The 27,920-nt window shown below is 50.3% G+C and overlaps 1 protein-coding gene across 6 annotated transcripts in view; it reads right to left on the reverse strand.

Annotated features, from left to right (window-relative positions):
• Window positions 1-2: 2 nt before the first annotated feature.
• RAF1 (Raf-1 proto-oncogene, serine/threonine kinase) overlaps window positions 3-27,920 on the reverse strand; it is a 66,268-nt gene continuing 38,350 nt past the window's right edge. For 5 of the 6 annotated variants that reach the window (XM_081275923.1, XM_081275922.1, XM_081275927.1 and 2 more), the window contains 17 exons: window positions 24,021-24,253; window positions 19,163-19,275; window positions 17,094-17,196; window positions 16,672-16,829; window positions 15,263-15,361; window positions 12,963-13,116; window positions 12,356-12,415; window positions 9,644-9,671; window positions 9,414-9,541; window positions 8,855-8,972; window positions 2,926-3,010; window positions 2,463-2,639; window positions 2,013-2,059; window positions 1,169-1,287; window positions 901-1,032; window positions 689-823; window positions 3-600 (listed from right to left, as the gene is read on the reverse strand). In XM_081275923.1, the coding sequence (XP_081132049.1) occupies window positions 457-600; window positions 689-823; window positions 901-1,032; window positions 1,169-1,287; window positions 2,013-2,059; window positions 2,463-2,639; window positions 2,926-3,010; window positions 8,855-8,972; window positions 9,414-9,541; window positions 9,644-9,671; window positions 12,356-12,415; window positions 12,963-13,116; window positions 15,263-15,361; window positions 16,672-16,829; window positions 17,094-17,196; window positions 19,163-19,275; window positions 24,021-24,253 (2,033 nt within the window). In that variant the 3' untranslated portion in view covers window positions 3-456. The remainder of the gene's footprint in view (window positions 601-688; window positions 824-900; window positions 1,033-1,168; window positions 1,288-2,012; window positions 2,060-2,462; window positions 2,640-2,925; window positions 3,011-8,854; window positions 8,973-9,413; window positions 9,542-9,643; window positions 9,672-12,355; window positions 12,416-12,962; window positions 13,117-15,262; window positions 15,362-16,671; window positions 16,830-17,093; window positions 17,197-19,162; window positions 19,276-24,020; window positions 24,254-27,920) is intronic. The other variant, XM_081275926.1, reaches the window with a different exon arrangement.

Here is a 27,920-nt window from a genome sequence, read left to right on the forward strand (position 1 = left end):
GTGTGCCCTGGACATCTCATCTCGGGCTGTGACAGGCAAGTCCCGTGGTACTAGATAGAGCAGGCGCATCTCCGCAGTCCTGGGTTGTTCGGTGAGTTATGTGCAAAACGGTTGGCGCTGCACCGCTGTCTCTCAAAAGAAGCTGGTTTCCAAACCCCCATGTCCCCACAGCGGGGCCAGTCCGCTCACGACCTTGACATCCACTTGTTTTTGCCCTAAAGATACTCGGCTCTTACAGGGCCGTCAGCATCCCCTGTGCATGCTGGAGACGGGAGGAGGACGGGCCAGAAAGGGTAGAAAAGAAGGCAACGTGAAGTTAAGGCCTGTGCGTCTCTAGGAGGTCCTTAGCAGCAGCTTCTCAGAAAACACGCTCTGCCCCAGGAGCAAGGGACAGGAAGGTGCTACCGCTGCCTTGCCTTCCCTTCCTCCCTGGGCTGAGCGCAGGTGCGAAGTCCACTAGAAGACGGGCAGCCTGGGGGATGTGGTCAGCGTGCAGGCGTTGATATCCTCGGTGTGCGCTGCCCGGTGCAGGGATGGCTCAGAAGCACTCCGGTTGATTTTGGGGAGGGAGTGTTGGAGCAGCTCGATGGAAGACAGGATCTGAAACAAGGTCGCAGCGGGGCCTTCTTAGCTGGGGTTAAAAACACTGCATACTGCTGTCACCCACCCTCCCGTCCCTTCCCCTCACCTGGGGAAAGAGAGGCCTCTCCTCCTTCACTTTCTTCACGCAGTCGGCCACCAGCCTCTTCATGGCCTTGGGGCAGTTCTTGTAGAGCTTGCTGAGGTCGGGGGAGGCGTAGCCTCGGCCCACCATGAAGATTATCTGAGGAGGGAAGACAGGAGTGAGTGGCCAGGCTGCCACTGGGCCTGGGGCCCCCACCAAGTGCCCGTGGACATCACCTGATCCCGGTTGTTGATGTGGGAGTAGGGCAGCTCCCCGGTCATCAGCTCATACAGGACGATGCCGTAGGAGTAGACGTCAGACTGGAAGCTGAAGGGGTTGTTGTCCTGCATCCGGATCACCTCTGGGGCCTGCGAGGGCGGGCCGGCGGTCATCATGGGGCCTGGCTGTCCCTCCCTAGGGGCCCTTCCCCCAGGGACTGGCCAACACAGGAAGCAGCAGGGGACACAGTTTGCCGGTCATCCCCCCCCCCCCCCCGTTCCTCACCATCCACAGCACGGAGCCCGTGGGCTGCTCCACCTGCTGAGAGCCACTCCAGCGGGACTTCACTGTCGCCAAACCAAAATCTCCAATTTTCACTGTTAAGCCTTCGTGGAGAAATATGTCTCGATGCTTGTTAAGGACGCTAGCTCCCAAAGGTCAGTCAAGTTAATTCTCCCCAAAGTTCCTTGTAACAGGGTCACCTCGCCACCTCTCTCTGGCCAAAGCCACCAGTGCAACAAATGTGCTAGATCCTCAAGTGTGTCTCCTGCTGCTCGTTCTCGTTTTCACACCGAGGTGCTGGCTCCCTGGCCTTGTGAGCCTTCTGTAAGGTAGGCACCTCGCTGCCTTCTGGAGCTTCCCTAGGGGGCTGGACATGGCCTGGTGACTGTGAATTACGTCTGTGTGGCTAGCAGATCCCTTCCTGAGGCTTGAATGCTCTCACGGCAGCACAGCCACCAGGCAGCTGCAGCCGGCCTAGGGAGCTCCGGACCCAGAGCCAAAGCCTTGGAGTCCCATGGTGGCTACAAACACCCACTGTTCAATGATTGAAAAGCCATCCAGCCTCTTAGCCACCCTATAGGACACGTCCCCCGATACATCTCCAGGACCCTTCTGCTGGCCAAGAAGCTAGGGTGGCAGAGCCTTATTACACACAAGTCTTCCTAGGGGCTGCTTCTAACAGCTCCAAAGAGATGACTTATTAAGCAGTAATTTTGGGGATTCGGCAACTTTGGGTCCGGATCTAAAGAGCTACAAACGAGCTTTTCTTAACCAAATGCTCTCCCAAAAAGCTATCGTGACAGAGCTCCCTCCTTTCTGTTCGCGGGCTTCAGACCCCAAAGGATACTGTTGGACTTCATGTCTCGGTGGATGATGTTCTTGGCGTGCAAGTAGCTGTGAGGAGAGAGGAAGTCTGTTAAAAGCAGCTTCTGGAGTGCAGGAGAACCCCGTCCCCAACTCCTGCCTGCAAGAAAAGCCACCCGCCCTGTTCACTGGGTCTGCGTCACCAGGAGGGGGGACCACAGCACAAACATGCTGTTGCTTTCCTAAGCTTCAGCCGTTCTGATAATGCTGGTGAGCGACGGTGGTACGAGTAAAGCAGAAAAGGAGTCATGCACGCACTGTACCCCTCTGGTGACAGTGCAGAGGGTGATTTTGTGGACCTGCACTACAGCATGGGACTGTGCCTTGCATGGCCCAGCACCGGGGCCAGGCGGGCCTGAGGAGCTCCACCCCCTCTCCTGCTCCCTGGCCCTGCGCTCCCGCAGACTTGTCTTCTCAGTGCCAAGCTACTCACTCCATCCCCTGCGCCGTCTGCCGGGCGATGTCGATCAGCTGGAACATCTGGAACTTGGTCTCCTGGACGTGCAGATGTTTGTAGAGGCTGCTGCCCTCACACCACTGGGTCACAATGGCCAGGTTGTCCTTTGTCATGTATCCCATGAAGAGCAGGATGTTGACGTGCCGCGTTTTGCTGGGGAGAAGGAGAGCTCTGCTTTCCCACAACGACCCAGCAGGAGCCCTGGTGAGCTCAGGGCTGCCCCTGTCAACAGGACCTTGTGACCAGCGCACTCCCAACTTTCCACAGGGGAGGGGAAGGCCCCCTTGTCTTCGAAACCCATGGTAAAGCAACTTGGCAACAAAGATGGTCCTCCCCACCTCAAACAAACCCAGAGACAGCTGGGCCACCAAAGGCAGTGGGCCTCGACAAGTGTCCACCTTCCAGAGGGAGCAGGTGCAGGGCACAGGGTCAGACTCACCGCAGGACAGCCACCTCGTTTCTGAAGGCCTGGAACTGCTCTGGGGTTGGGTCCACAACCTTCAGGATCTTCACTGCAACGTCTCCTGCAGATTAGTGGAGAGTCGGCACCAGTTCAGTGGGTCACTTTAGGTTGAGGAGATAGTGACCAACAGAGAACCCCCTCTACAGGGGGGGGGAACAAGCCTGCAGACCTCTAGACGCAGGCCCTGAAAGAAGGTGTTAAATGGGGCTGGGGATGTGGCTCAAGCGGTAGTGCGCTCGCCTGGCATACGGCCCGGGTTCGATCCTCAGCACCACATACAAAGAAAGATGTCGTGTACGCTGAAAATATTAAACATTCTCATTCTGTCGCCTTCTCACTCTTCCGCTGTTTTCTCTTTCTCACACACTCTCGTGTTCTGTCTCACTGTTGTTCGTGCACTCGCTTGCTGTCTCACAAATCTGTCTCACTTGTTCTCATTCTCTTTCGCACTCTGGATCGCTCATACACACTCGTGTTCTCTCTCATTCTCGCTGTCTCACTCGAGTACTCCCTCTCTCCCACACTGTCTCTCTCGTTCTCATCAGTCTTTCACTCTGGTGCGTTCTCATGTTCGCTCGCGCTCGTTCTCTTTCTCATACATACTAACACTGTCGTTCTCGCTCTCAGACTCTGGTTTGCTCTCACACTCATTCTCAGTCCTCTATTTCACACACTCAAAAAACTGACCGTCCTCAACACCGAGTGCCTCCCACACCCTGGCACTGTGAGCGCCCAGGTCCCCTTCAATCCTCCTTGAATACTTTGTGCATTTGCAGACAAGCAGAGGTCTAGGGACCCGGAAGGTTCCCCATTCCTGCTCCTGCGACTATCGGTGATGCTGACTGGAGCCAGTGTCCCTACAGCTTCAGATCTGCAGATGTCAGTCTCACTTTCTACGCGCTCCAGCTCTGGGAGCCGCTCTGTACCTGGTGTTGGGCCAGGTGGTGAGGCGCAGCTGAGGGAGAGGATCCTAAGGGCGCCACCTCAGCGAGACCCTGTCTCAAAAGTAAAAGAGCATGTAGCTCAGTGGTCAACAACCACGGGGCCAGTGCCCGCTGCAAAAAGTGATTTATGTAGATATAATCTGAAGAGTCAGCCCGTGGGAGGGCAACCTGGTTCCTTCAAAGGGCAAGGACCATCCCTGTAGCCTCCCCTGAACCGGTGGTTTACAACAGATGTCAAACCATCCCTGGGAGCCCCAGCTGACCCGGTTCCTGGGCCTCCCTGTCCGGGGCAGCCTGGGAAGGCACTGCTGCCCTTGGGTGGAGACAAGACTCGGGGGCCGCCTTCTACCGAAGAAATACATGAGGCAGGAAGCCTCATGTACGAGGTCCTTACGACAGTACAAGGGCAGGAGCTCTGGCCTCCTGGAGGAGGTGGGCAGGGCAAAAGGAGGATCATCCAGCAGAAGCTACAGGGGGAGGAAAGAGATGGGGCAGGGTGCTGGGCATGTGCAAGGGGCAGTCGGCTGCAATCACCCACGTAAGTGGCAGACGACTTGGCCAGACAGTGGAGGGGAACTGAGCCCAGGTGGCTCAGGCTCCTCACAGAGCAGAGCCTGCAGAGACCAGTGGTTTGGCGGTGCAGGAGGGGATGGCTGCAGGCCCTGCCCCTCACGGAGCTCCGTCCACCAGCGCCCACTCTGGACTGCTTTGGGAAAACGAATGGGACTTATTCCTTCCAAGCGCCTCTTCTTTGTCCCATCACTTTAGTCACAATCCCTGTGTACGTGGGGCAGAGCCACCCCCCACCTTATTTAAGTGTGAATAATCCGAGCACTGCCACTAGAGGGCGCCACCCCAGAGCACATTTCCAACAGCTTCCAAGGGCATAGGACGTGGTTCACGTGGGAACTGCCCGGAGCTGGCATGGGTGCTCCAGTCGTGAGCTCCCAGCAGGTTCTTCAGGCAAAGATGGTCAGAATCCTGCAACCCCAGACTCCATTTCACTCAAACGCTATCTGAATTCTCGGGCCAGGGCCCAGTGCGTGAACAAAGGAACAGAAGCTCAGAGAATGGAGGCACCAGAGAGTAGGGAGGAAGATGGGGCAGCATGTGCAGGCCTCAACACCTGCAGGACCCACTCCTATGGTCTCACCTTCGCTCAGTAGGGAGCCTCCGGGTCTCCCGAGCAGCTGGCTTTGTACCTGCTGCAACAGATGCCTCCTTCCCACTTATAGGGCTGGGGTGTGGCTTCCCCGTACGAAGAAAGGGAAGGGTCCAAGTTTGAGGACAGATGTGTACATAGTACTGCATTACGATGCAAGATTTGTTTTTGGTGTTGGTTAGAATCTACTCATTTTTAAAGGAATTCTAAAATGGAACTTTAAGTGCCCAGGCACGTGATAGGCTAACAGCTGCCCGTGGGACTTCAGTTTCTAGCATGAAGTTCAGGACACAGCCCCCAGCCTGAGACCCCTGAATAGAACTAGGGCTCAGCAGTAGAGCACTTGCCTAGCAAGAGCAGGACCTGGGTTCGATCCTCAGCACCACATAAAAATACATAAACGTTTTGTGTCAAAGAAAAAAGGTGGCCTTCCAACTCAGCCTTGTGCCATCCCTGCCCTCCTAGCTGGCAGTCTTGCCACATTTAAAACAGTACTTTTGGGTATAGACCGAGAAGGGGAATAGCTGGGTCAAATGGTGGTTCCATTCCCAACTTTCCAAGGAATCTCCATACTGCCCTCCAAATTGGCTGCACCAGTTTGCAGTCCCACCAGCAATGTACAAGTGTACCTTTCCCCCACATCCTCACCAGCACTTGTTATTGACTTCATAATGGCTGCCTTTCTTACTGGAGTGAGATAGTAGAGTGGTTTTAATTTGCATTTCTCTGATTGCTAGAGATGGTGAGCATTTGTATATCCTCCTCTGTGAAGTGTCTGTTCAGATCTTTGGCCCATTTGTTGATTGGGTTACTTGTTTTTTTTGAGTTCTTAGTATACTCTGGAGATTAGCACTCTATCTGAAGTGTAAGGGGTAAAAATTCCCAAGATGTAGGCTCCCTAGTTACCTCACTTATTATTTCTCTTGCTGAGAAAAAAAACTTTTTAGTTTTGTTGATTCTTGATTTTAACTCTTGTGCTAAGCGAAGTTAGCCAATCCCAAAAAAACAAATGCTAAATGTCTTCTCTGGTATAAGGGAGGTGACTCAAAACAGTAGGAAGGAAGAACATGAGGAGAAGATTACCACGAAACAAGGAAAAGGGAGATGGAGAAGGGAAGAAAAAAAAAAGATAAGTGTCACAGTAGAATGGGTAGACAGTAGGGAGGGCGACAGAATACACCTGACACTAGGACTGCTGTATGTATACACATGGATGTATAACCAATGTGACCCTGTAATCTGTACATGTGGAAAAATGGGAATTCGTACCCTATTTGAAGGAAATGTATGATGTCAAGATTATTGTACTGTCTTGAGCAACTAATAAAAATAAATAAAACCCAGTACTTATTAAGTGTCGCGAGTCAGACACAGCTCTAGGTAGATGGCTGGTCAGACACAGCTCAGGAAGCACTCAGCACACGACAAACCACAAATTCTTTTTCTGCCTTAACAGCAAAGGCAAGGGACATGCAGGTGACCCGAGAATGTTCCATTTGGGATTCTACTGGGAACGAGCTCAGGCAACACAGATTTAGGAGAAACTGCACCTGGACTTTCCTTCCTGGGCCAACAGCACGGTCCTCAGGCACCATCAGTCACAGACGAGGGGACAGATGTGCCACAAGCCCCGGCTACCAGGGTACATTCCACTGTTTCTGGCCTTTGATATTGTTGACCTGCAATGGCTACAGGAAAAAGACTCCGTCCTAAACTGAGGAGCATCTCTAGGAGCAAGACAGCTTTCTAGGTGTTGTCCCGCTTCACATCAGATACTGACACCACGGTCACCAGCCGCGCAAGGAAGAGCTCTTATCCCTGCTGGACCTACACGGTTTAAATACCCGGCCACCGTCTGCTCTTACCACAGACACGTCTTGCTCTTGAAAAGAGGGTGTTGTCATCCTTCTGTCAGCGACTTGGTCACAAACCCCAGGCTCTGCGCACATTAAGCAGCCCTGGAGCGGCTGCTCACCTCAGGTGTGGGACCAGCTCTAGCGATGTGCCATCGTCAGGGGCTGCGTCATTCCCTGCTGTCCTTGTTGACAGCCTGAGAAGCTGCCCAGGCAGATCCTGGCTCACCTCGGGGCTCCAAGCCTGGGCCTGTCCCTTCCACAGGCAGCTCCCTGTCTATCTACCTGCTGCACTGAGTGCAGAACTCTTGCATTGAGCATCATCAGAACAGCTGCCATCTTCATGACACTCAATAAGACATCACTATAAACAAATATTGGGACGTACACACACAGAGCCCCCAGTCTAGAATTGGGGCTTCCCTGACAGCTCATTCTTTGTCTTCATTGATGGTGGCCTACCGCTCCGTCACTCTTTCGACACTCATGCAAATCACTCTGATGGGAGGGGTGGTTAAGCCTCTAATCCCAGCGGCCTCGGCTTGGGAGGCCGAGACAGAAAGGATCGAGAATACACAGCCAGCCTCAGCAGTGGTGAGGCCCTGTCTCTAAATAAAATGGGGAGGGGGCTCAGTGGTCGAGTGCCCCGAGTTCAATCCCAGGCACCAAAACACAAAGCCTGTGAGCCTGTGGGAGGCCATCCTCGAACGTAATTTGAGTGACCTCCCTGGCTGGCTGAGAGGGGCTTCCCCATCCTTTCCCAGGTCTGAGGGCTTGTCCATGCAAAGGTGTTCCTGGCCACTGCCCTGAAGACCCAATCATCGTCCTTGACCTTGGGATGCTGCCCCCCTTGACTTTCATTGGATGGGATTTTCCCTGGAATTTTTTGTTCCCCAATAAAAGCTCACTCCCCGGCATGCTGTCCTTCTCTCGCTAGCCTCTTCTGTAAACCTCGCCACCGCATTAAGTGGCGGGAGCTAGGAGAAGCCGTCCCGGAGCTGATATTAAAGGTAACGAGAGTCTGTCTCTATTTTAAAACTCACTAGCTATTACTCATGAATCGAACCTTCTTTCATGAAGCTGGTCGTGTGGCAGATAAGCCGTCCTTTACTGTCTACAGCTCCCCGTGTTCCTAAGAGTCCCAAGGTCTGTGGCCCTGGGGGCAGCCACCAGCATATTAGAGGCAGTTTTCCAAGGAAACATCTTGCATGCAACTTACCAGTGTTTACTCTTGTGCCCCTGAGGAGCCAGAAACCCCCATATTAGTGAGCACAAGGCTTCAGAGAACCAGAGATGGTTCTTGCCACCTCTCTACCAAAAAGAACAGAGACGGCCAGGCACTGGGGGTGATGCTGCGTTAGAGATGTGTTGGGGGGGCCACGTAACATTTTCATGAAAACACTGCTCCCATCCTAACAGAAATGTAAAGTGTGTCACTCCATAGCTACAGAAACTAACAGAGTCCCTTTCTTCCAAGTGACACACTCTAAGACTCCCACTCAGAGCCAAGACCCGTGTCTGCTCTCCATAGCTGAGAGGAAGCTATCAGGGAAGTTCTCCGCCCAACTGTTGACCCCCGTCCCTCCTTAGCGAGTCCCGCTCCCTCCCTGCGCCTCAGTTTTCTTGCAGGTGAGACCCCTCGGGTCCGCTCCGGCTTCACGTTTCTAGAAGCCACATCCCCGAGGGGGACAGGTGCCTGCTCAGCAGAGAAGCCCCTGGCTTTGGACCGCAGGGCTCAGCCCCTAATGATCCCCAGCACAGCACCTGAAGAGCACGTGTCCACCAAGCACAGCCTGAGATCCCACAGATGATACCACGTTCCACCTGCAGGTGTGACTGAGAACCCGTGGAGGGTGCTGCTCAGCAAGGGGACCCCAGTGCCCTCCGCGCTCAGAATGAGACTCGACTCCCACCAGAGCCCCCTGATAAGGAGGCCCCAGACTCACCGTGCCACTTGCCCTTATAAACGGTTCCAAAGGAGCCCGACCCAATGCGGGTGGAGAGCATGACCTCGCTGGCTTCGATTTCCCAGTAATAGCTTGAATCTCTCTGTCCCCGTGGCCTCTGCAACAAGTGGAGGCTGTTGACAATGATGAAAAAAAACAAAAGAGCAGCCCTCCTCCCGCCCCCTTTTTCTGGTGCTGCTGGGAGGGAACCCAGCGGCCTCTGCAGCCCATCTTTAAGACGGGGCCTTGCTAACTTGACAGGCTGCCATCCTCCTGCCTCGGCCTCCAGAGCGGCTGGGATTGCAGGTGCCAGCACCCCTGGCCCGTCGCTGTGTGTGAGACACACACAACTCCATAAGGGAAAAGGCCACTTGAGTGGAAGCAGACCAGGAAGTCGTCTGAGGCAAGGGTGCCCAGCACGTCACACCCACCCACCCAGCCACCCTGTCCTTAACAAGGCTTCACTAGGGTCCCACCCCAAAGCCAGGCCAAGGCATCTGACATTCAGCTGTTTCCACCGTGGAACCCTCAGCGCCAGGAGGAGCCGCCCCATACTCACAATCTTGTTTTTCTCCTGGGTCCCAGATCCTGGAGCCCGCTCTCTCTGTGCCGGCACCGGGGTCTTGGGCTGGGACCAGCCTGTGGGGCTCAGGTTGTTGGGGCTGCCGGACGGGGCTGAGGGTGAGGCTTAATAGACAAGACAAACAGAGTCCACACGGGGTCAGCCACAGAGATACACAGCATAGAGAGAAGAAGCCATTACTGTCTGTAAGTGACTAGGGAAAGTACCTGATTCGCTGTGACTTCGAATGGCATCCTGAAACAGAAGAGAGGAGCAGGTCAGCCGGTGCCCTAGGAACAGCTTCCAGGGGGAGGGGAAAGGTGGGGGAGAGGATGTGCAGGAACAGAGTGGACTCTGAGGCCTCAGACCCAGAAAGTCTGACTCCTATCCTAACCACGCTCCCCCGACTCAATCCACCCAAGGCTGGAGGCCAGTCTCCCACGAGCAGTCGGTAATCGGACATGAGTGTTGGATCATCTTCAGAAGAAACAGCACACGAAAGAGGAGGGCGAGCAAAGTCACCGTCAGCTGAGACCCTTCCCAGGACTTGGGACCTTGCTCTATTGGTTCTCTGGGGTTACAGGAGGTGGGGGCATTGGGACTCCCTGGCGAGCTCACCCGGCTAGGGGCTGGAGTCCCCTGGCCAGAGGTGGACTTGACATGGTCTATCCAGCCCCAACTCAAGAGAGTCGAGAGAGCAGGAATCCCCAAGGGCTTGGCCAATATTTCACATATAAGAAAACTCACGGGAGCAGTCAAGAGACCTGCCAGGCCACCTGTCCCCTCGGAGCAAGCCCTGAAGGTAGTCACACTCTGCTCAGGTGACAGGTCCAAGGCAACCTTCTGAATTTATCAGAAACTAAAGACTGCTTCAATCACAGGGGCCTCCATGAGCCCCAAATCCCAACTTTAAAAGTCTTTACTTGAAGTGGAACGTTTAACAGTAACAGGAAACCCCTCGGCCCCCTTAAAAATGGTGTTTTCCCCGAGGCCCTACATTCTGGGTTTTCTTTTTGTGGCCATAGTATGGACAAGATGCTTGTTCAACACAACTATTACTAGAATGTTCCCACGCAATGACGTCTTGCAAAGAGAAAAAGAATGATGAGTCAGGCTGCTTCTCCACCCCCAGGGTTCATCAATAAAGCCTCGTCCTCATTCCCCAACCTGCAGAGCTGCTCAGGGACACAGCGACCCTCCCTCTGCGCCCCAGCCGGGTCCATGGGGTCCATGCAGCAAGTCTGCGAGAGGCCAGCTCCGACAAGGGGAATCCACTGGCTGAAACCCACCTGAGTTCAGGACAATATTCAGGAACTGCTCTGTGATTCAGTCAGAGCATGGCGCAGTGCACCTTTAATAACAGAACTATTCCCACGCATACAAGGATCTTTTTCTTAATGTCACTTGATTTGCTTCCCTGTGTCCACTGTGTATGTCACCCTTTGCTCTGCTGTTCATTTCTACAGTCAGGAGGGGTATTTCTCTGGTCTTGGAATCTTTTCCTTTAGGAGAACTAAATAAGGTTTATGTAGAACAAAAACGTCCAGTTAAAATGCTCAATCGGGGCTGGGGATATAGCTCAGTTGGTAGAGTGCTTGCCTTGCAAGCACAAGGACCTGAGTTCGAGACCCAGAACCAAAAAAAAAAAAAAAAAACCCAAAATGCTCAGTCATACTAAAAAACCCAAGAATAAAAATGTTTCTAAAAAGTATAGAAAAGGTTAAAGCACAACAGTTTTGCTAGTTACTTTATAATAATAGTGAAGAATTTTTCGCTTTTCACATTTAAGTATTCAAGTGCTTACACTGGCAAAAAAAAATCATGTAAGAAAAGTTGCTGGTTTATTGTTATGTTAATATTAGAACAAACCATAATGACAACAGCACCCACAGTGTATGCATGGCCTCCTGACAACACTGACAAGTATGTCCAAGTGACACTTTCAGCCAGGCCTGGGGATGCACAACCATAGTCCTAGCAATGTAGGAGGCTGAGTCAGGAGGATCTCCAACAGCTTAGCAAGACCGTCTCCAAATAAAAAGTAAAAAGGCTGGGGACACAGCTCGGTGTCACAGTGCCCTGGGTTCAGTCCCAAGATAAAAATTGATCTGCGGTCTGAGTGAGGTAACCCACACCCGAAGTGACAGGTGTCCTTAAGTTTCTGTTTTGGATACTGGGGACGGAACCAGGACCTGTGCGTGCTAGGCCAGCACTGACCCTGAGCCACACCCAGCCCTGTGGAGACAGGCTCTTGTAAGTCCCCCAGGCTGGCCTCGGACTTGATCCTGCCCTGGACTCCCAAGTACTGGGACCACAGGTACACACCACTGTGCCCAGCCCCCGAAGTTTTTTTAAGGAACAAGCAGGGTGCAGAGAGAGCAGTCGTGTCTGATGAGCATTTAATAGAGGACCTCCCAGTCCATGTCAACCAAAGCTTCTGATTTCTAATCAAAACACTGGTTTCCAATGTACAAACAAAACACTGGTGTTGTAAGTGCCAACTAAGTCTAAGTCTAGCAACTACTTGTTGGTTAAAATTGACTCTGTGAAGCCAAGGGCATTAGAATATTTTGTACAATCTACTTTGAGCCTGTCACCCCAGCTACTTGGGAGACTGAGGCAGGAGGATGGCAAGTTGGAGGCCAGCCTGGGCAACCAAGTGAGGACCTCCCACAAAATAAAAGGGCAGAGGATGTAGTTCAGGGGTAGAGCATCCCCGGATTCAGTCCCCAGTACCAGGAAAAAAAAACTATTAACCTGAGAAATCTATCAGCAACATGACACAGAGTTTGTTTTTACTGACTTAAAAAGAAAACATGGAAACAAGTCCGACTAGACATGTGAACTGACTTGACAATGGCTTCCCATTAGATAGTCTATTGTCTGAGAAGCAATCCTGTTAATGACAAGAAGGCAAAGGCATGAAGAAGAATACCTACTCTTCCCCTCAAACAAAATCGTCTGGACCACGCCCTGGGAGAAGCATTCAGGCTGTTATTCTAGTCCAAAGCAATGAGAAAGAAATAAAGAAGAATAAAGAACAAAGGAAGTATTTCAAGTGTATTCAGTTGTTATTAAAGATGACCAGAAAGCAAACCAAACACACAACACACCAAAAAGCAAAGCAGAGGAAAGGCAGACTGAAAACACTAGCTCGGGGCACTTTTCCCTCTGCCTGAAGAACTGCTCACTAGCTCCCAGGCCCCGCCCTTCCCCTACAATCCCTCCAGGGGCTGGGGTGCCCCATCACCATTACTTTCTTTCCCAACCAGAATGAGGCTGCTCTGCCTTCTACCAGGGTCCCCACACAGCGGGAAGAAGGCATCCAGCTGTTAGCATCTCTTCATGCGATTCCCGTCCTCACCAGAAGGATACACCAACCCGCTCAGCCCAGCTGCGGGCTGCTGGACAGGAAGGAATCTTAAGACTCCAGGGGCCCCAGAAAAAGTATTGCAACAGCCCTGACCGGGTTGCACCCTAAAACTCTCTGAACCCCACCCATATGAACTGAGTGATCTCATCACTGTCCCCCAGGGGCCCTATTACCTCAATCATCCTGCCGTCCACGGGCAGGGTGGTGCTGACCATGTGGACATTCGGTGTAGATGTCGATCTCTGCCTCTGGGACAGGGAGCCCTCAGAGGCGGGGCTGGCGGTGTTGAAGGTGAAGGCGTGGGGCGTGGAGTATCTGTGCTGGGAACTGGAGGAGGAGAAGGAAAATTCCATCAGTGGCCATTGGGCCTCCCCACTGAGTCCTTTAACCAAGTACCTTCGTTAAGATATCGAGGGGTACTAGGCAAGGTGGCACGGGCCTCTTTACCCCAGGGACCCGAGAGGCTGAGGCAGGAGGACTTCAAGTTCAAGGCTAGCTTGGGCTATTTATCAAGACTGTGTCTCAAAATAAAAAGGGCTGTGGGTGTAGCTCAGTGGTAAAGTGCCTCTGGGTTCAATCCTCAGTAACAAAACATTGAAGGAAGGAGAAAAGAACTTAGGGGACAACTTGATCTGTACAACCCTTGACAAAATGTTTCATTCTGGGGCTGGGGCGGGCTCCCGCGGGAGAGCACTGGCTAGATGGGCGAGGCCCTGGGTTCTGTCCTCAACACTGCATAAAAATAAATAAAACAAAGGGTGCGCCCACCTACAACTAAAAAAATCTTTTTAAACATGTTATTCTTTTGACATGCAGAATTTTAAAACGCTCTTCTGTTTGGGTGCTTTTTTTGAGAAGCAAAATAATTATGGACTTGTAATTCACATAAATAGGAGACCAATACATTATAAAATTTCTCCTTCCCCCCTACAGAACACCTCAAATTGTTACAGAATCTAGAAGAAAGAACAGATTATTAACATTTGCCAAACACCAACACCTACTAAGCCAGTTGGAATCTGCCCAGTTTAATTTAGAAAACTTCACACAAGATTTAAAACAGAGCTCAGAGCTGTCAGCCGGGCTGCCGGAGGCCAAGGCCCCGCCCCGCCCCCTCTCCAGGACCAGCACACAAAGGCAATTCCTGCGAATTCAGATTTTAGATCTGCAGTCCTAACTGTGCAGTGAGCCACTGGCTTCTTTGGGCCAACAGCACACCTTCCCACCCAAACCGGGAAGAGCTCTGGGAAGCAGAACCCTGGGGAAGGCGGGTGTCTGGAGACCCAGCCTTGGCATCACACAGCGCCTGCCCCGGCACATCAGGCCTTGGGTTCCATTCCCAGCTCTGCGCCCCCTCCCCAAAACAATGACCCCGCAGTCGGGGTGGGGCAGCTGGGGCGTAGCTCTTTGGTTGAGTGTCTGCCTAGTACTCGCAAGTCCCTGGGTGCAATACCGACACCCGCCTCAGAGCATAATGTCAAACGCTGTCGTTATTTGCTGTGAAGACGAGTTCAAGCTTTGTCCCGATTCAGGGACACCCGCTTAGGAACTCAAGGGACTGAAGGCACGTTTTTCTAAGGAGAAAAAAAAAAAAAATCACCTTCAAAAAAAAATCAGGGGCTGGGGTTGTGGCTCAGTGGTGGAGCGCTCATCTAGCACATGCGAGGCCCTGGGTTCGGTCATCAGCACCACAGAAAAATAAAGTATTGTTTTCAACTACTTCCAAAAAATAAAAAATGTCAAAAAAAAAAAAAATCACCTTCGCAGGTACTTGTCTATTTATGCCTTCAGAAACCTAGACTGTTCCAATTTTCAGAGGCAAGTACAATTTCATGGCCCAATGTGGTTTGCAAATTATCAAAAAAATCACCATAAATATATATCACTTTCTAAGGGCCTTTCGATGTTACCTGATTATATGTGTATGAAAAATATTGTTAGACAAAGGTGTGGATTTTATTTTAGGTTCTATATACTGTGTAACAGTTAACACAAACTCAACTAAATCCCGGTTCTTAAAGCTGAGAAACAAACAAGGCATAAAGAAAGGATATTTATGCTAAAAAAATTATATATTTTTGAAGATAGCAAAAATACCATAGTCTTGGCAATTCGAGGCATTTCGGAAATGAGGGTCTTATTACTGATAAATCACTATTTCAGTTTGGGGACCAGTCCCATTGGGGCTCATGTTACTGTATACCAAAGAAGGCAGAGTGGCAAGCTTTTAAAATGAGATATGCAGGGAAGCGTTATGATACCAGAAGGAACTGTACACAGAGTCACTTTCTGGGATGTCAGAACTACAGGGCCACAGAGGGAAGCGCCCCGTGTGAGGGGCAGCAGTAGCAAGGCCTGGAGGAGCGGCCAGGGCTCCACACGCTGCACTGTGAGGACTCCCACCGTCTGTGGCAGCACCGCACCCCCACCCCGACATGATTCCCCAAGAGGACAGTTCCAGGTGTCCCAGTACCTGACAGGGATCCGGGAAACAGACTCTCGCATCCGACGCATCGTCAAGGAGGGCAGCGCCGGGGCCCCGCTCTCACCAATGGTGGAATTTGGAAACAACCTAAATGACATCAGCGACAGAAAGACTCGTTTATAGATGTGCAGAAATCTCGGAGAAAACCAGCTGCCCGCCTTGCAAACCCACAGCTGCCAAAGGGAAACCCCCCACCACGTTCTCCACCACTGTTCCAGGCCACCTGGAGTAAGGGGACAGCAACCAAACAGCTGGGACTGAATGACTGCAGAATGTCATCTAGGAAGTGGTTCCCATGTTCAGCTCAGTCAAAATGCTTTGTATAGCTCCAGGAGGGCGCTGCACCACCTAGCCCACTCAGCGCTCTCTGGAAACCATGTCTCAGAGACAGAGAGAAGCGAAGCGTGTTCAGCGCCAAAAGTCATCAGTGAGAGCAGAGGGGTCCTGCCTCCATGAGGCACCTGCCCTCCCTGAGCCTGTGCTCAGCAATCTCCCATTAGCTCAGCTCAGCCTCCTCGGAGGGGGTACTGCAGGGAAGGCCACGCTCCTTTTTTCAGAAATGAACTGAGGCTCAGAGGTGTCCGTGAGTGACAAGACTGAGAATGTGACATCTACTGGGCTCCAAAGTTTGTATCATTTGTGTTACTCAAGCTGTCTGCAAAAGTCAACGTGTGACTAGCAAGAGAGCAAAGACAACATTCTCACTGTGGTTGGTTGGTGTGTGTGTGTTGGAAATTTAACTCAGGGTCTGTGGAATGACAGTCCCTTAGCCCCATGGTGGTTTAATGATAATCCCTTAGTTTTCTGGTGCCTTCTACCCTCAAGAAAGGATAAAACTGGCTTTTCACATCCCGGTAAACACAAGTTTTTGAAAGGCACGCTTGAGCAGTTTTAATTGAAAGTTTCAATTACTTAATAAAATAAAATGTAACAACTACATTTTGATAACCGGTTTGTCTCCTGAAGGAAATAAGTATCTTTCAAACTATTTTAAGCCCAAACCCTGTGTCTGAGGTAAAGAAACAGCACCACTGTGCCCTCCTGCCCTTCCGTGCCACGGCCTGGTCACCTTACTAAACAAAACAGAGCAGGGTCAGTGGCGGCCTTGGAGATATCAGTGCTAGGACACGAAGGCCAAGAATCTTTTAGGTTTTGATATCCGCCTGTCCTTTTCCTCACTGAATGTCACCACATTTGACAGGTGACAGGTTCTACCTGCCTAGTTTGGAGAATATGACCAGCACACTAAAACTAGCTTGTCTCACAACCCCCACGTTTCTAAAGCAGGTTCCACGATCAAAACAATTCACCCAACAAGTCTGCCCCGAGTCTGCGCAGTCAGAACACACGCCCCTGGCACCCCCAATCTTTGGGGAAAGAAAAAGATGGTGCCTTACAGGAGCTGCCGGATGTTGCTCCAGTCCACACACATGGTGGGGACTTTGGTGCTACAGTGTTCGTGGAATTTGTAGCCACAAGTCTGACACCGAAATCCGTTTAACAGGAACTTCTGACAGATGTCACAGAAGGCAAGCTTCAGGAACGTCTTCCGAGCCTGTGACAAAAGAACACAGGTGTGCATTACACTTAGTCAATGAAACCCGTCCAAAGGCATTTCCACCCAACCTCCCAAACATCTATGTAGATGAAGATGTTGATGCAGAAATTAAGCACCCCTCCGGCCAACCATGTCTAAAGGGCCTGTTGTAAACAAAGGCTTAGCCCAAGTTTTCAGCAATACAAAGAATTTACGCTCAGAAACTCCTAGTGCGCAACGCACGTTACCAACATGCCCCAGAGAGACGACACTGCGACTTACAAAGTTGTGTGTGGTGAGGGGCACGTGGTCCAGGAAGTCCACCTGCAGCTCCTCTCCGATCAAGGAGGCGGCGTCCGTATTCCAATCTAAACGTGCTTTTTTACTAAAAATTTTGAAAAAGAGTGAAAAGGAAATGTTGGGATGAGTTGGGGGGGGGGGGGGGTGAGGGGAGACACACACAGCAGCTCCCATTCTCTCCCTGCCACTTAGACATGGCACATTCGATCCACACAACACCAAGAGCCGGTGTCCTTGTCCTCCTTGTCCTCATGTTAAAAATGGCAAGATGGCCTGCCTGCCTAAGACTTGACTAGGAATTCATGTCTACGGACTCCAGAGCTGGTGTTGTTAGTCTGCTTTGAACAGTGACATGTACCACTGTCTTGGGAACGGTGTGGGGGTGAGTGGGGTGATGGGTGGGTCCTCCCACCTCAGTCTCCCCAGCAGCTGGGATCGCAGGTGTGTTCCACCAAGTCCAACTTGTAACTGTATCTTAACAGAAGTTTTGTGACGTTAACATTCTATTTTTAAAAACCCCAAAATCTTGCCAAATGTGTATAAATATGACCACAGTGCCAGGATTTTCGTGTGTGTCTGCCTACTTCAATCTAGAAGATTCATAAATAGAAAGAGACTACAAATGCACGTTACCATTAATAAAAGAGTCGTATCTGCAGAGCTATTTACAGTCTGTAAAATTAAGTCTTGGGGAGACTCAACTGTCATAAAACTTACCCTGAGACTACTGTGTTGTAGACAACACCAAATGTATCTATTTAAATATAAAAGAATGCCCAGCTCCGCGCTCTGCCCCATTTCCAGAAGGGTGAATCTCTGGAAGCAGAGAACATCATACACGAGGCATCATTCAAACACTGGCCCCACCTACCAGAAACCTCTCCAAGCCTTCTTCCTGGTTATCCACAGTAAATACCTAGGACGGGGCCTACGACACTCCACAGCACTTTCCAGTCCTGTGCGTCCTAGTGAAGAGGGAGGGGACCCCACCTCCGCTCAGCCCTCAGCTGCTCTGTCCCGTGGGGCCAGCTCCTCATCATGCAGCTCTGGGGAAAAGCAGACCAAGCCCCTCCCGGTCTCAATCTTTCTAGTGATTCAGGAGCACTGTGGACGGACTGCCTGGTGGATCCACCCAGAGCTACATCCAGCTAAAGCTGAGGTCTGCTGTGAGGATTTGAGCGTCCTGAACAGAAAGGAACAGATTCATTTGAGTTTGTTCCTCGGTGCAGAGTGTGGACTCCTCTCTGGAACTGGGACCTTCTCGGAACATGAAGAGGTATGTGAAGATGAGTAGCACAAGTCATAGGTTTCCAAGAACAAAGCCAAGCTCAAAGACCCCTCCAAAGTTTTCCCCATTTTGGGGGTAAAAATAACAGATAATGGATAGTCATGGATGCTCGGTTGCTATACGTTTTAGTCGCGGTCCTTGAGGACACGCCTCCAGCTTGCCACCACCATCAGACACAGGGTAAGTTTTCCCTGCAGCAGAAGGATCGTGTCAGGACAGCCCCAGCAACCTGGTGAGACCGTCCCAAAAAATTTAATACTTTTTTTTTGTAGATGGACACAACACTGTTATATATTTATTCTTTTTTTACATATTTTTTAGTTGTCAATGGATTTTATTTACTTATCTTTTTTTATGTGGTGCTGAGGATTGAACCCAGTGCTGTACCACTGGGCCACAACACCAGCCACCAGCCCCCTTCTCAAAATTGTAAAGGTTAGAGGTGGAACTCCGTGGTTCAGCACCCCTGGGTTCAACCCCCAGGTTCCCCCCTAACGTGAATCTCTAGAGTTGACCTGGAAGCAGCAGAGATATACCCGACCCCATCCTCAGGAACACCATCAGCACCCACCGTGTATTTATTTCAAGAGAATATCCAGGCAAGGATGTCAAGTTCCTAGTGCCTTATTTCTCTGAATTACCTCTTCATAAACAAAGGTAGGTGAACACATGCTATTTTATAGAAAGCTAGCACAAGTATTTTTAATGACACTAGTTATTTGAGTGACTTTCTGAGAGAGGAGTTGGTGGCTGGAGCTCTTACCCTTTGTGTTCGTGGAGAAGTCGGAACACGGCGCAGCACTCGGGCTGCAGGCCTCTGACCTTGAGCGCCTTCATGAGGCAGTCGTGCAAGCTCATTCCATTCCGCACGTTGACCTGCGAACAAAACACGCCCTTAGGAACCACAGCACTGCAGCAGCCCTCAGAAGAAGAGCACGGGTATCAATCAATGTGTCTGTCAAGGGGGCGCTGAAGACTTACAAAGCACTGACCGTAATGGCGAACACACATGCACACACAGGAAGCAACCTGAGTATCCAGCAGCAGGGGAGTGCTTGAATCAAGCATGTAGCACCTAGACTGTCACACTAAACCCATTCACTGTGTTGCACTGCTTATAATTAATGTAAAGGGGAATCCATGATGTACTAACTAGGGGAAAACATTTTCAAGATAATACAAAGAGTAAGAGTAGGAAATGGGGACACCCGTTTGTACAAGTGTGGAAATACGCTTAGTAGTTACAATCAGAGATTGCAGTTGAGAAGAATAAAGGACACTTTCCCTTTACACATCTCACTTATGTACACACAAACATGAACACCCCCCAGAAAGGAACATGAGCCAATATGAGCCATAGACAAAATGAGATGAGTTTATGGGATTTTAAAAAATTGCCTCTTCTTGCCCAGTGTGGTGGCCCACACCTGTCATCCCAGTGGCTTGGGAGGCTGAGGTAGGAGGATCCCGAGTTCAAAGGCAGCCTCAGCAATGATAAGGCCCTCAGCAACTCAGTGAGACCCTGTCTGTAAATAAAACACAAAATAGGGCTGGGGATGGGGCTTGGTGGTCAAGTGTCCCTGAGTTCAATCCCTGGTATCCTCCACCCCCACCCCCCAAAAATTGCCTATCTCAACAAAATAGCTCAACAAAATGTGAGGGTTTTCCTAACAAAAATTCCATCTCACATGTGCTTTCCACCGTTATACCGTTAAAGGGGAAACAGGAAGTGCACGAAATAGAGTCGCTGTCCTGCTGGAGGGACACAGACCAGTGTTATCCCATATTTACATTCATACCACACCACACAGCCTTAGTAGCATCCAGTCCCTCCACTATCACTCGTACCCAATCTTCAAAGCCTAGTTAGAGGCTGGGCATAGTGGCACACGGGTGTCCCCACTTCCTACTCTTACTCTTTGTATTATTCTGACCCAACTCAGAAGGGTGAGGCAGTAAGATCCGAAGTTGGAGCCCAGCCTCAACAACTCAGCAAGACCCCGTCTCAAAATAAAAAGTGCTGGCAGAGTAGCTCAGTGGTAGAGCACCCCTGGGTTCCATCTCCAATGCAAAAAAAAGTCAGGCCACTCAAGTCGGCAGAGCCAGCGAGGAGGACAGAACACAGCTGGGCGACACCTGGGAACTGCCCTCAGCGGGCTTCCTCCTCCTGAAGCTCAAAGTGCAGCAGCTCAGAGAGGCCATCCCAGTCCTTTGCAGCCAACCATTCCCTGGCCAGTTGAGGGCAGAGAGGTCTGCGCCTGCCAGCTGAGGCTCCACACCAGGCCACAGACCTGCATGCAAAGCAAACAATCTGGGAAGGAAAGTCAGCTTAAGGACTGTGACGGCCTCAGTGAGGGCCATGTCAGAGGTTTCCACAGCTTTCATGGGAACGCGTCTGCCTGGTCATCAGTCTTTGAAGCCTCAAGATGGGCTCTGCACTACGAGGGCACAGCCTAGAAGGATGTGAACCTGCACAGCCATCAACCCCGGAGATAATGGGGGGGAGGGGGAGAACACTTTCCCAAAGGATCAAATTGGGGAGGAAAGAAAAGGTTTTTCCAAACTACTAAAGGTCCAACAGAGATTTTTGTAGCCTCTTTGGTCACGGATGGTTTCCTTCTCTCCTTCAGATGTGTGGAAGGGAGGGAACATGCTATCAACAGGCTAAGAGGGGGACCAAGTGATTTTTCCAGTAGATGATGTTGTCTCTTGGCCGGGCGTGGTGGCACATGCCTGTAATTCGGCGACTTGGGAGGCTGAGGCAGGAGGATATTAAATTGAAAGCCAGCCTCAGCAACTTAGGCCCTCAACAACTCAGCAAGACTTTTTCAATAAAATATAAAAAAGGGCTGGGGAGGTGGCTCAGAGGTTAGGCACCCTTGGGTTCAATCTCTGGTACCAAAAAAAAACCCCCCAACTCTCTACCCCACCCATCCTCCCTGAAGCCCAGTTCTGGGGACTGAGCCCAGGAGTGCTCTGTCACTGTGTCACACCCCCAGTCCTTTTTAAGCTTTCAGATGGGGTCTCATTCAATTGCCCAGCATGGGCTCAAACTTACAATCCTCCTGCCTCAGCTGCCCAAAATGTGCACCCAGCAAAGTTACCTTCATCCCATGAATTCTCTGAGGAAAAACACTGGGCCGGTAGGGAGAGGCTGGGTCACCTGATACCTTTGGCCCATATAAATGTTTTATTTACAAATAAATACATGAAATTCACATTCTAAAACTGTCTTGTACACACCAACATAGTTCAGATCTATGTTAACTGAACCTTGTATCAAAATAATTGGGAAAGAAGAGATGGAAAGAGATTGAACAGAGCGGCCACCCTTCACTCACTGTGACCCGGGAGGATGGGCGTCACAACCCCGACCTCTCCACTTCCATGTGTATTTTAAATGCTCCATGGGTTGGTTCTAGAGGCTTCCGGAGGCAGTGTTAATCTCAGAGAGACCCCATGCATTCCAGGAAAGCAAGTGAGCTATGCTGGCTGAACCACAAAGACACCAAGAATGAGGACAATGAAGGTGAACCCGGAGGCGCGCAGCACCAGGACCTCCCTCCGTCAACCCGGCGAGGCCAGGCCTGCAGAGCCGGGAGGCAGCCCCTGGCTACAGCATCCATCATCCTAAGTCACGGGCTCCTGGAGCAGGACTGTTCTTGAAGTGCTCCGTAACCCAGCGAGATCCCCCTGGTGGCCGGTGCTAGCCTCGTCCCAGGAGCTGTGAAAGCACAGATCTGCAGCTCCTCCCTCCCCCATGCTCAGGAGGCTGCATCTGAACCTGTTAGCAGATTACAGATGTCACTCGCTCACGCAGTAACACTGAGAAGCAGCAGAGTGGCATGTCACAGCGGCAGGGTAGTACAGAAGACACACCACAGCAGACACTGACCATCTACTGCTCCTTACTTCTAAAACTCTTTAAATAACCTTCCCCATCCTTTCTCTGTACCTGCTCTTTATTACCCCAGATGTGCGCTGCAATCCGCTGGTGATTTCTGAGGGTTCACTGTGGTTCCAGGGGCGCTGTCCCCTGGCAAGTCACTCCTGCCTCGCCTGCTGCTCCCCCAGAGCTGGATGCCCGGGCAAAGGAAGCTGGTTCTCCCGGAGGCAGATATAATCCATCCTTGACCAAAGAAACAGGAGAAACTAACCCCTGCTAAAACTTTCTCCCAAGCTGCAGAGGTCGAGCTTATAAAGTTACTGGGTCTGCGGCCCCACTGTGTTCTAAACAAAGAGCACGCGGAAGACGACGCATCCCACACTAAGGAATGACCACAGCCCAGTGGGCTCAGGAATCAGGCACAGGACTAAGCAGGAGCTCAGTCTGTCAAGGTCGGGGAGCAGAGGTTCAAACCATCATGCACCATGTATGGAAGACGAAGCTCATAAAGAAACAAGGCTTTCCTTTGGGTCGGACGCTCGGGCTCCACACACCAGCACTGGCCAAACTGCTGCCCGCCCCTAGCTCTAGGCAAACTGGTAGAGATGGCAACGGAGAGGACAGTAACGCCCAGAAGGAGGGCCACATGGTCCTCAGACTCCCCTAACATTCCCAATTCCTACTTGACCTCTCAATTTAAGGTCAGAAAGGAAACTTTTCATTTTAGGAAGGGGAACAAACATAAATGTAGTTGGCCTTTTGCAGTTTCAGGTCAAAATGCACCTGAAAGTGCCCAACACTGCAAATGGGGGGTCCAGAGGTTCCCAAATGAAGTATAAACAAATTTATAGAGGCTGGGCGTGGGGTGGCTCTGTGGCAGAGCATTTGCCTAGCGTTTGGGAAGCCCGGGGTTCTGTCCCCGCTCTCTTGCAGTCTATTAGCACACTGACGACACTGGCTGGTCCAGCCGGGCCCACCTCGGCGCCTGGCTTCATCTACGAGGCCCACGGGGGGGGGGGGGGGGGGGCTGTGTTCACACAGAGAGCCAAGGGTGGAAAGGAAAAGATGGGCAAGTTTTGCACTAAGGTTTTCTCGAATGTCCCCAAGCATAATACAACTTGATTTTTCTATTTAAGACACTTTCTATTTCATATTGGAGAATAGTAAACTTTTGAGTCATAAAGTGTTAGAAAAACTAGACATCTTATGTAGGTACACTCAGCGGCAGTGTCCTACCATGATGCCAACGTGAACCTGTCACTGGTTCTAGAAGAATGCACTTCACGGAAATGACAAGTGTCCTGGCAAAGGAACAGGAGACACTGACCATCGACTGCTCCTTACTTCTGAAAACTGATCTAAGGTGCCTCTGGATTCCTCCTGAGCCAGTAAAACATATCCAAATGATTTTCTTAATTTCCCCATACTTTTTAAATAAAAACTACCTTAGCTGAAAGAACTAAAGAAACTTTTCAAAGAAAAGGATAATTTGCCTGGGTAAGTAGCAGAGAGGAGGCCAAGATGGGCGATAGTGACCTTGGGAGGAAGGCTCAGGGATGGGGAGAGGAGGGAGGAAGGAGAACAGCAATGTGACAAGACGGAGTCCACCACTGGAAAAATGAGTTGATAAAGACCCATGATGAGGTTCCCGCCTCTGAGCGGGACAGCACGCGCCACACTGTAGCCTCTACATGCAGAAAGGCAGCCGGGGGTCCCCAGGGGAGCGCGCACATACCACTGTTCTCTGCTTGTTCGGCAAGAAAACCCGGATAGTGCTGCTGGCCTTGGAAGAGTCTGTGAGCTTGCCGTCGTCCGACGCCCGGCGCTGGTAGCCGAACTGCTGGCCTATGGTGGGGGAGATGCAGCTGGAGCCATCGAACACGGCGTCTTTGAGTCCAAAGCCATTGCTGATCGTCCTCCAGGCCCCCTGAATGTGCTCCATTGATGCAGCGTAGACGACACTTGAACCTGGGCGAGCAAAACCAGTGATTATGATTCTAGAACAAAAGTGCTTCAAGGAGCACCATGTACAGAGCAGGGGTGAGCCTTTTTTAGAATCTATAAATCATACAGAAAAATTCCTATAATAATCTGTTTCCACAAATATTCCAGACAAAACAAGGGCAATGGGGACAGGAGCTGGGGTTACACTGCCAACCTGGGGCGCAGGCCCAGACCTCCTGGCTCCTAGTGGAACAATTTGTCAATCGCGTTTCTCTCCTTTAGGGATTACTGAGTATGAGTCACTGCCCCTGAATCTGACCAACACATTACTATGAGGACTGCGGAGGAGGGGCTGGGGACACAGCTTGGTTGGTAGAGGGTTTGGCTGCCAGGCACCAGGCCCTGGGTTCAATACCAGCACCACCACCCCCCCCCCACACACACACACAAAGCGCGAGCATCAGAATATGAGGACGAAAGTGGGTTTTTTCTTGCTGCTGTTGTTCTGCCTCCAAGAAAGAAAAAGAAACATTTTTTTTTTTAAGAGAGAGAGAGAGAATTTTTTTAATATTTATTTTTTAGTTTTCGCCAGACAAACCATCTTTGTTTGTATGTGGTGCTGAGGCTCGAACCCGGGCCGCAGGCACGTCAGGCGAGCACGCTACCCCTTGAGCCACATCCCCAGCCCAAGAAACATATTTCTAAGATGTGTGCTGCAAACCTTATCTTTCTCTGTCTCTCCATCTTTTTTTTTTTGGGGGGGGGTACTAGGGATTGAACCTAGAGATGCTTAAACACTGAGCCCCACCCCCTGCCCCTTTTTAATAACATTTCGTTTAGAGACAGGGTCCCACTGAGTTGCGTAGGACTTTGCTAAATTGCTAAGGCTGGCTTTAAACTTGCCATCCTCCTGCCTCAGCCTCCTAAGCCACTGAGATCACAGGTGTGCACCACTGTCTCCAGGTAACATTGCATTTAATTTGTGTAAGAAGCCCAGAGATTTTAAATTACTTCCTGAATCCCCTTCCCCAACCCTAGTCCAGTACTGGAGACTGAACCCAAGGAAGCTCTGTCCCCAGCTGGCTCTCATTTTTAAACAGGGTCTCGCTAAATTGCCCAGGTTGGCCTAGAACTTGTGAACCTCCCGCTTCCGTCTCCCAAGCAGCTGGGATTACAGGCATGTGTCACTGCACCTCACTGACTCCTTTTTTAAACCAAAGGATGCACGCTACCTGCCCAGGAAACTCCAGGGAATAGGCCCAATAACCAGATCCCACATCTGTCTAGATTTCATGTCCACGAATTTTCCACTATTAACTGTCAGTTCAGTTCTGGTGCAAAAAAAAGTTTATAAACAGAACCAAGCAAGGACAGCCATCCAACCCAGAGCAATCAAATGCTTTAACCAGACAACAAGGTAATTGCTCTGGAAATCACAGCTAGGACACAACGACAGCACGTCAGGCACTCTCAGATATCAGGCCTCAGGAGGCCCTGCTGGTGGCTTAGAAGTCAGCACTGGTTTGCTCCTTTAGAAAACTGCCAGGTTGACAGAGAATCCCATCCTTCAAGGCTTCTTTCAGAAACTTGTTTTGTCTTACTAACAGCTGCTTTCGCTTACTAGACAGGGCACACTCCATCTCTCATCATCACCTTGATCCCTGCGCACTAACACTCTAGGTAGGAACTAGGGCCACATTTTCAGCGGACGGAGTCCTCACACAGTTGAGCTGGGTGGGATTCAGAACCTGGCAGCCCCAACTCCACCCCCTCACCTGGCCCTCACCTGCACAGGTACGAGTGACCACGAAATCATTTCAGAGCTGAAAGAGCCTAGAATTAGAGACTACATAATCCACACCTCTTGTTTTCAACCAGAAGTTTCTGTCTGAATACCCACTATGTGCTACACTCTCTCCTATCAAAAAGGGGGTTAGGTATTAACTAATCAGCCTTCAATATCTACAGGTTTCCACATTTGTGGATTCAATCAATATAAAAAATAAGTATAAAAAATCAATATCATGGGCTGGGGATGTGGCTCAAGCGGTAGCGCGCTCGCCTGGCATGCGTTCAGCCCGGGTTCGATCCTCAGCACCACATACCAACAAAGATGTTGTGTCCGCCGAGAACTAAAAAATAATAAATATTAAAAAATTCTCTCTCTCTCCTCTTTCAAAAAAAATCAATATCATGTATATCAATATTTTAAAAAGTTGCAACTGTACTGAACATGGACAGACTTTTTTCTTTTCATTATTCCCTAAACAATACAGTGTAACAACGGTTTGCTACAGACAATAAAGTATACAGACATAAGTTCTATGCAGCTACTACTCCATTTTATATAAGGGACTAAGGGACTCTAGCACACACAGATTTTGGTATGGGAGGGCGAAGGTCCTAGAATTAATTCTCAGCAGACACTTATGAACCACTGTATCCTGAACTGACAGTTGAGGAAACCAAAGAGGTTCAAATTTATTCAAAATCACGACATATCTCAAACAATCTTTTCTTTTTTTTGGTACCAGGGACAACTGAACTCAGGGACAGTTATCCATTGGACCACATCCCCGGCTCTTTTTATTTTAAGGCAGGGTTTCAGTAAGTTGCTGAGGCTGGCCTCGAACTTGGCAATCCTCCTGCCTCAGCCTCTGAGTCACTGGAACTGCAGGCATGTGCCACCACGTGCAGCTCCCTTAACGGTCTTGGTATTATCACCTTTTCTGGAAGAGAACAGGTAATAACCACTAAAATATTGAAATGATCTTAAAGACTAATCCAGTAATTCTACTCTAGGAATTTAACCTATAAAAACTAAAGTCCATAAACATACATGCACAAGCACAGGCACCGCAGCATGGTCCATATTCTTGAAAAACTGGGGAAAAGAACAAATACCCAGCCACAGGGAACCAGACAATGTTGACATGGCGTATGATAAACTGAGGCTGATTCACATGTGTGCAAATGGAAAAAGATCAGCAAGACAAAATTAAATAAATAAATAAATAAATGTAGCTTAAACCCAAAAGAGGAAGGAAATCTAAGAGGGGGTGGCAGATCTAGAATTATCGACCAAGCATTAACAGTGATTATTTCACAGAACTATAAGGAATTTTTATTATACATACTACCTATATCCTTTTTGTTTTTATATTTTACTATTCCATTAGAAACTACTTTCTTCAGGGCAGGGGGCAATGCTGGGATCAACCTGGGCCTCTCCCGCTCACCCACACTCTGATCACAGAGGATGGTAGTACGTGGCTCCTGTGCAGAGCTCCTCACACAGCTACATTTTAAACTTTTACCAACCCATTTTATTTCTGTAAGGGGGAAAAATAATCCTACAGCCTTCCACTGACAAGGCTAAGACACTGTCTCCCACCTCTGGCACCTAAACCTGACTCCACTCACTCCTAACTCCATACCCAGGGTACCAGGAGATCACCACAGCACTTCTTTTCCCTAGATATTTTTTCCCTCCACTATGGAAGGAGAGATGAAGGCACTTAGGACCAGATGGGAAAATAGACAGAGGGAAGCCCCACCTGAGCAACTCAAATGCAGTCATGCTAATCTCTACAACTGCCAGCACAACGTCAGCTCCTAGTGACACACCTCTCATTAAATAACTCACAATAAAGCCGGGGAGGTGGTGCATGCCTGTCATCCAGCAGCTCCA

The sequence above is a fragment of the Spermophilus citellus genome, assembly GCF_964194105.1.
Source record: "Spermophilus citellus genome assembly, chromosome: 19".
Taxonomy (NCBI): Eukaryota; Metazoa; Chordata; class Mammalia; order Rodentia; family Sciuridae; genus Spermophilus; species Spermophilus citellus.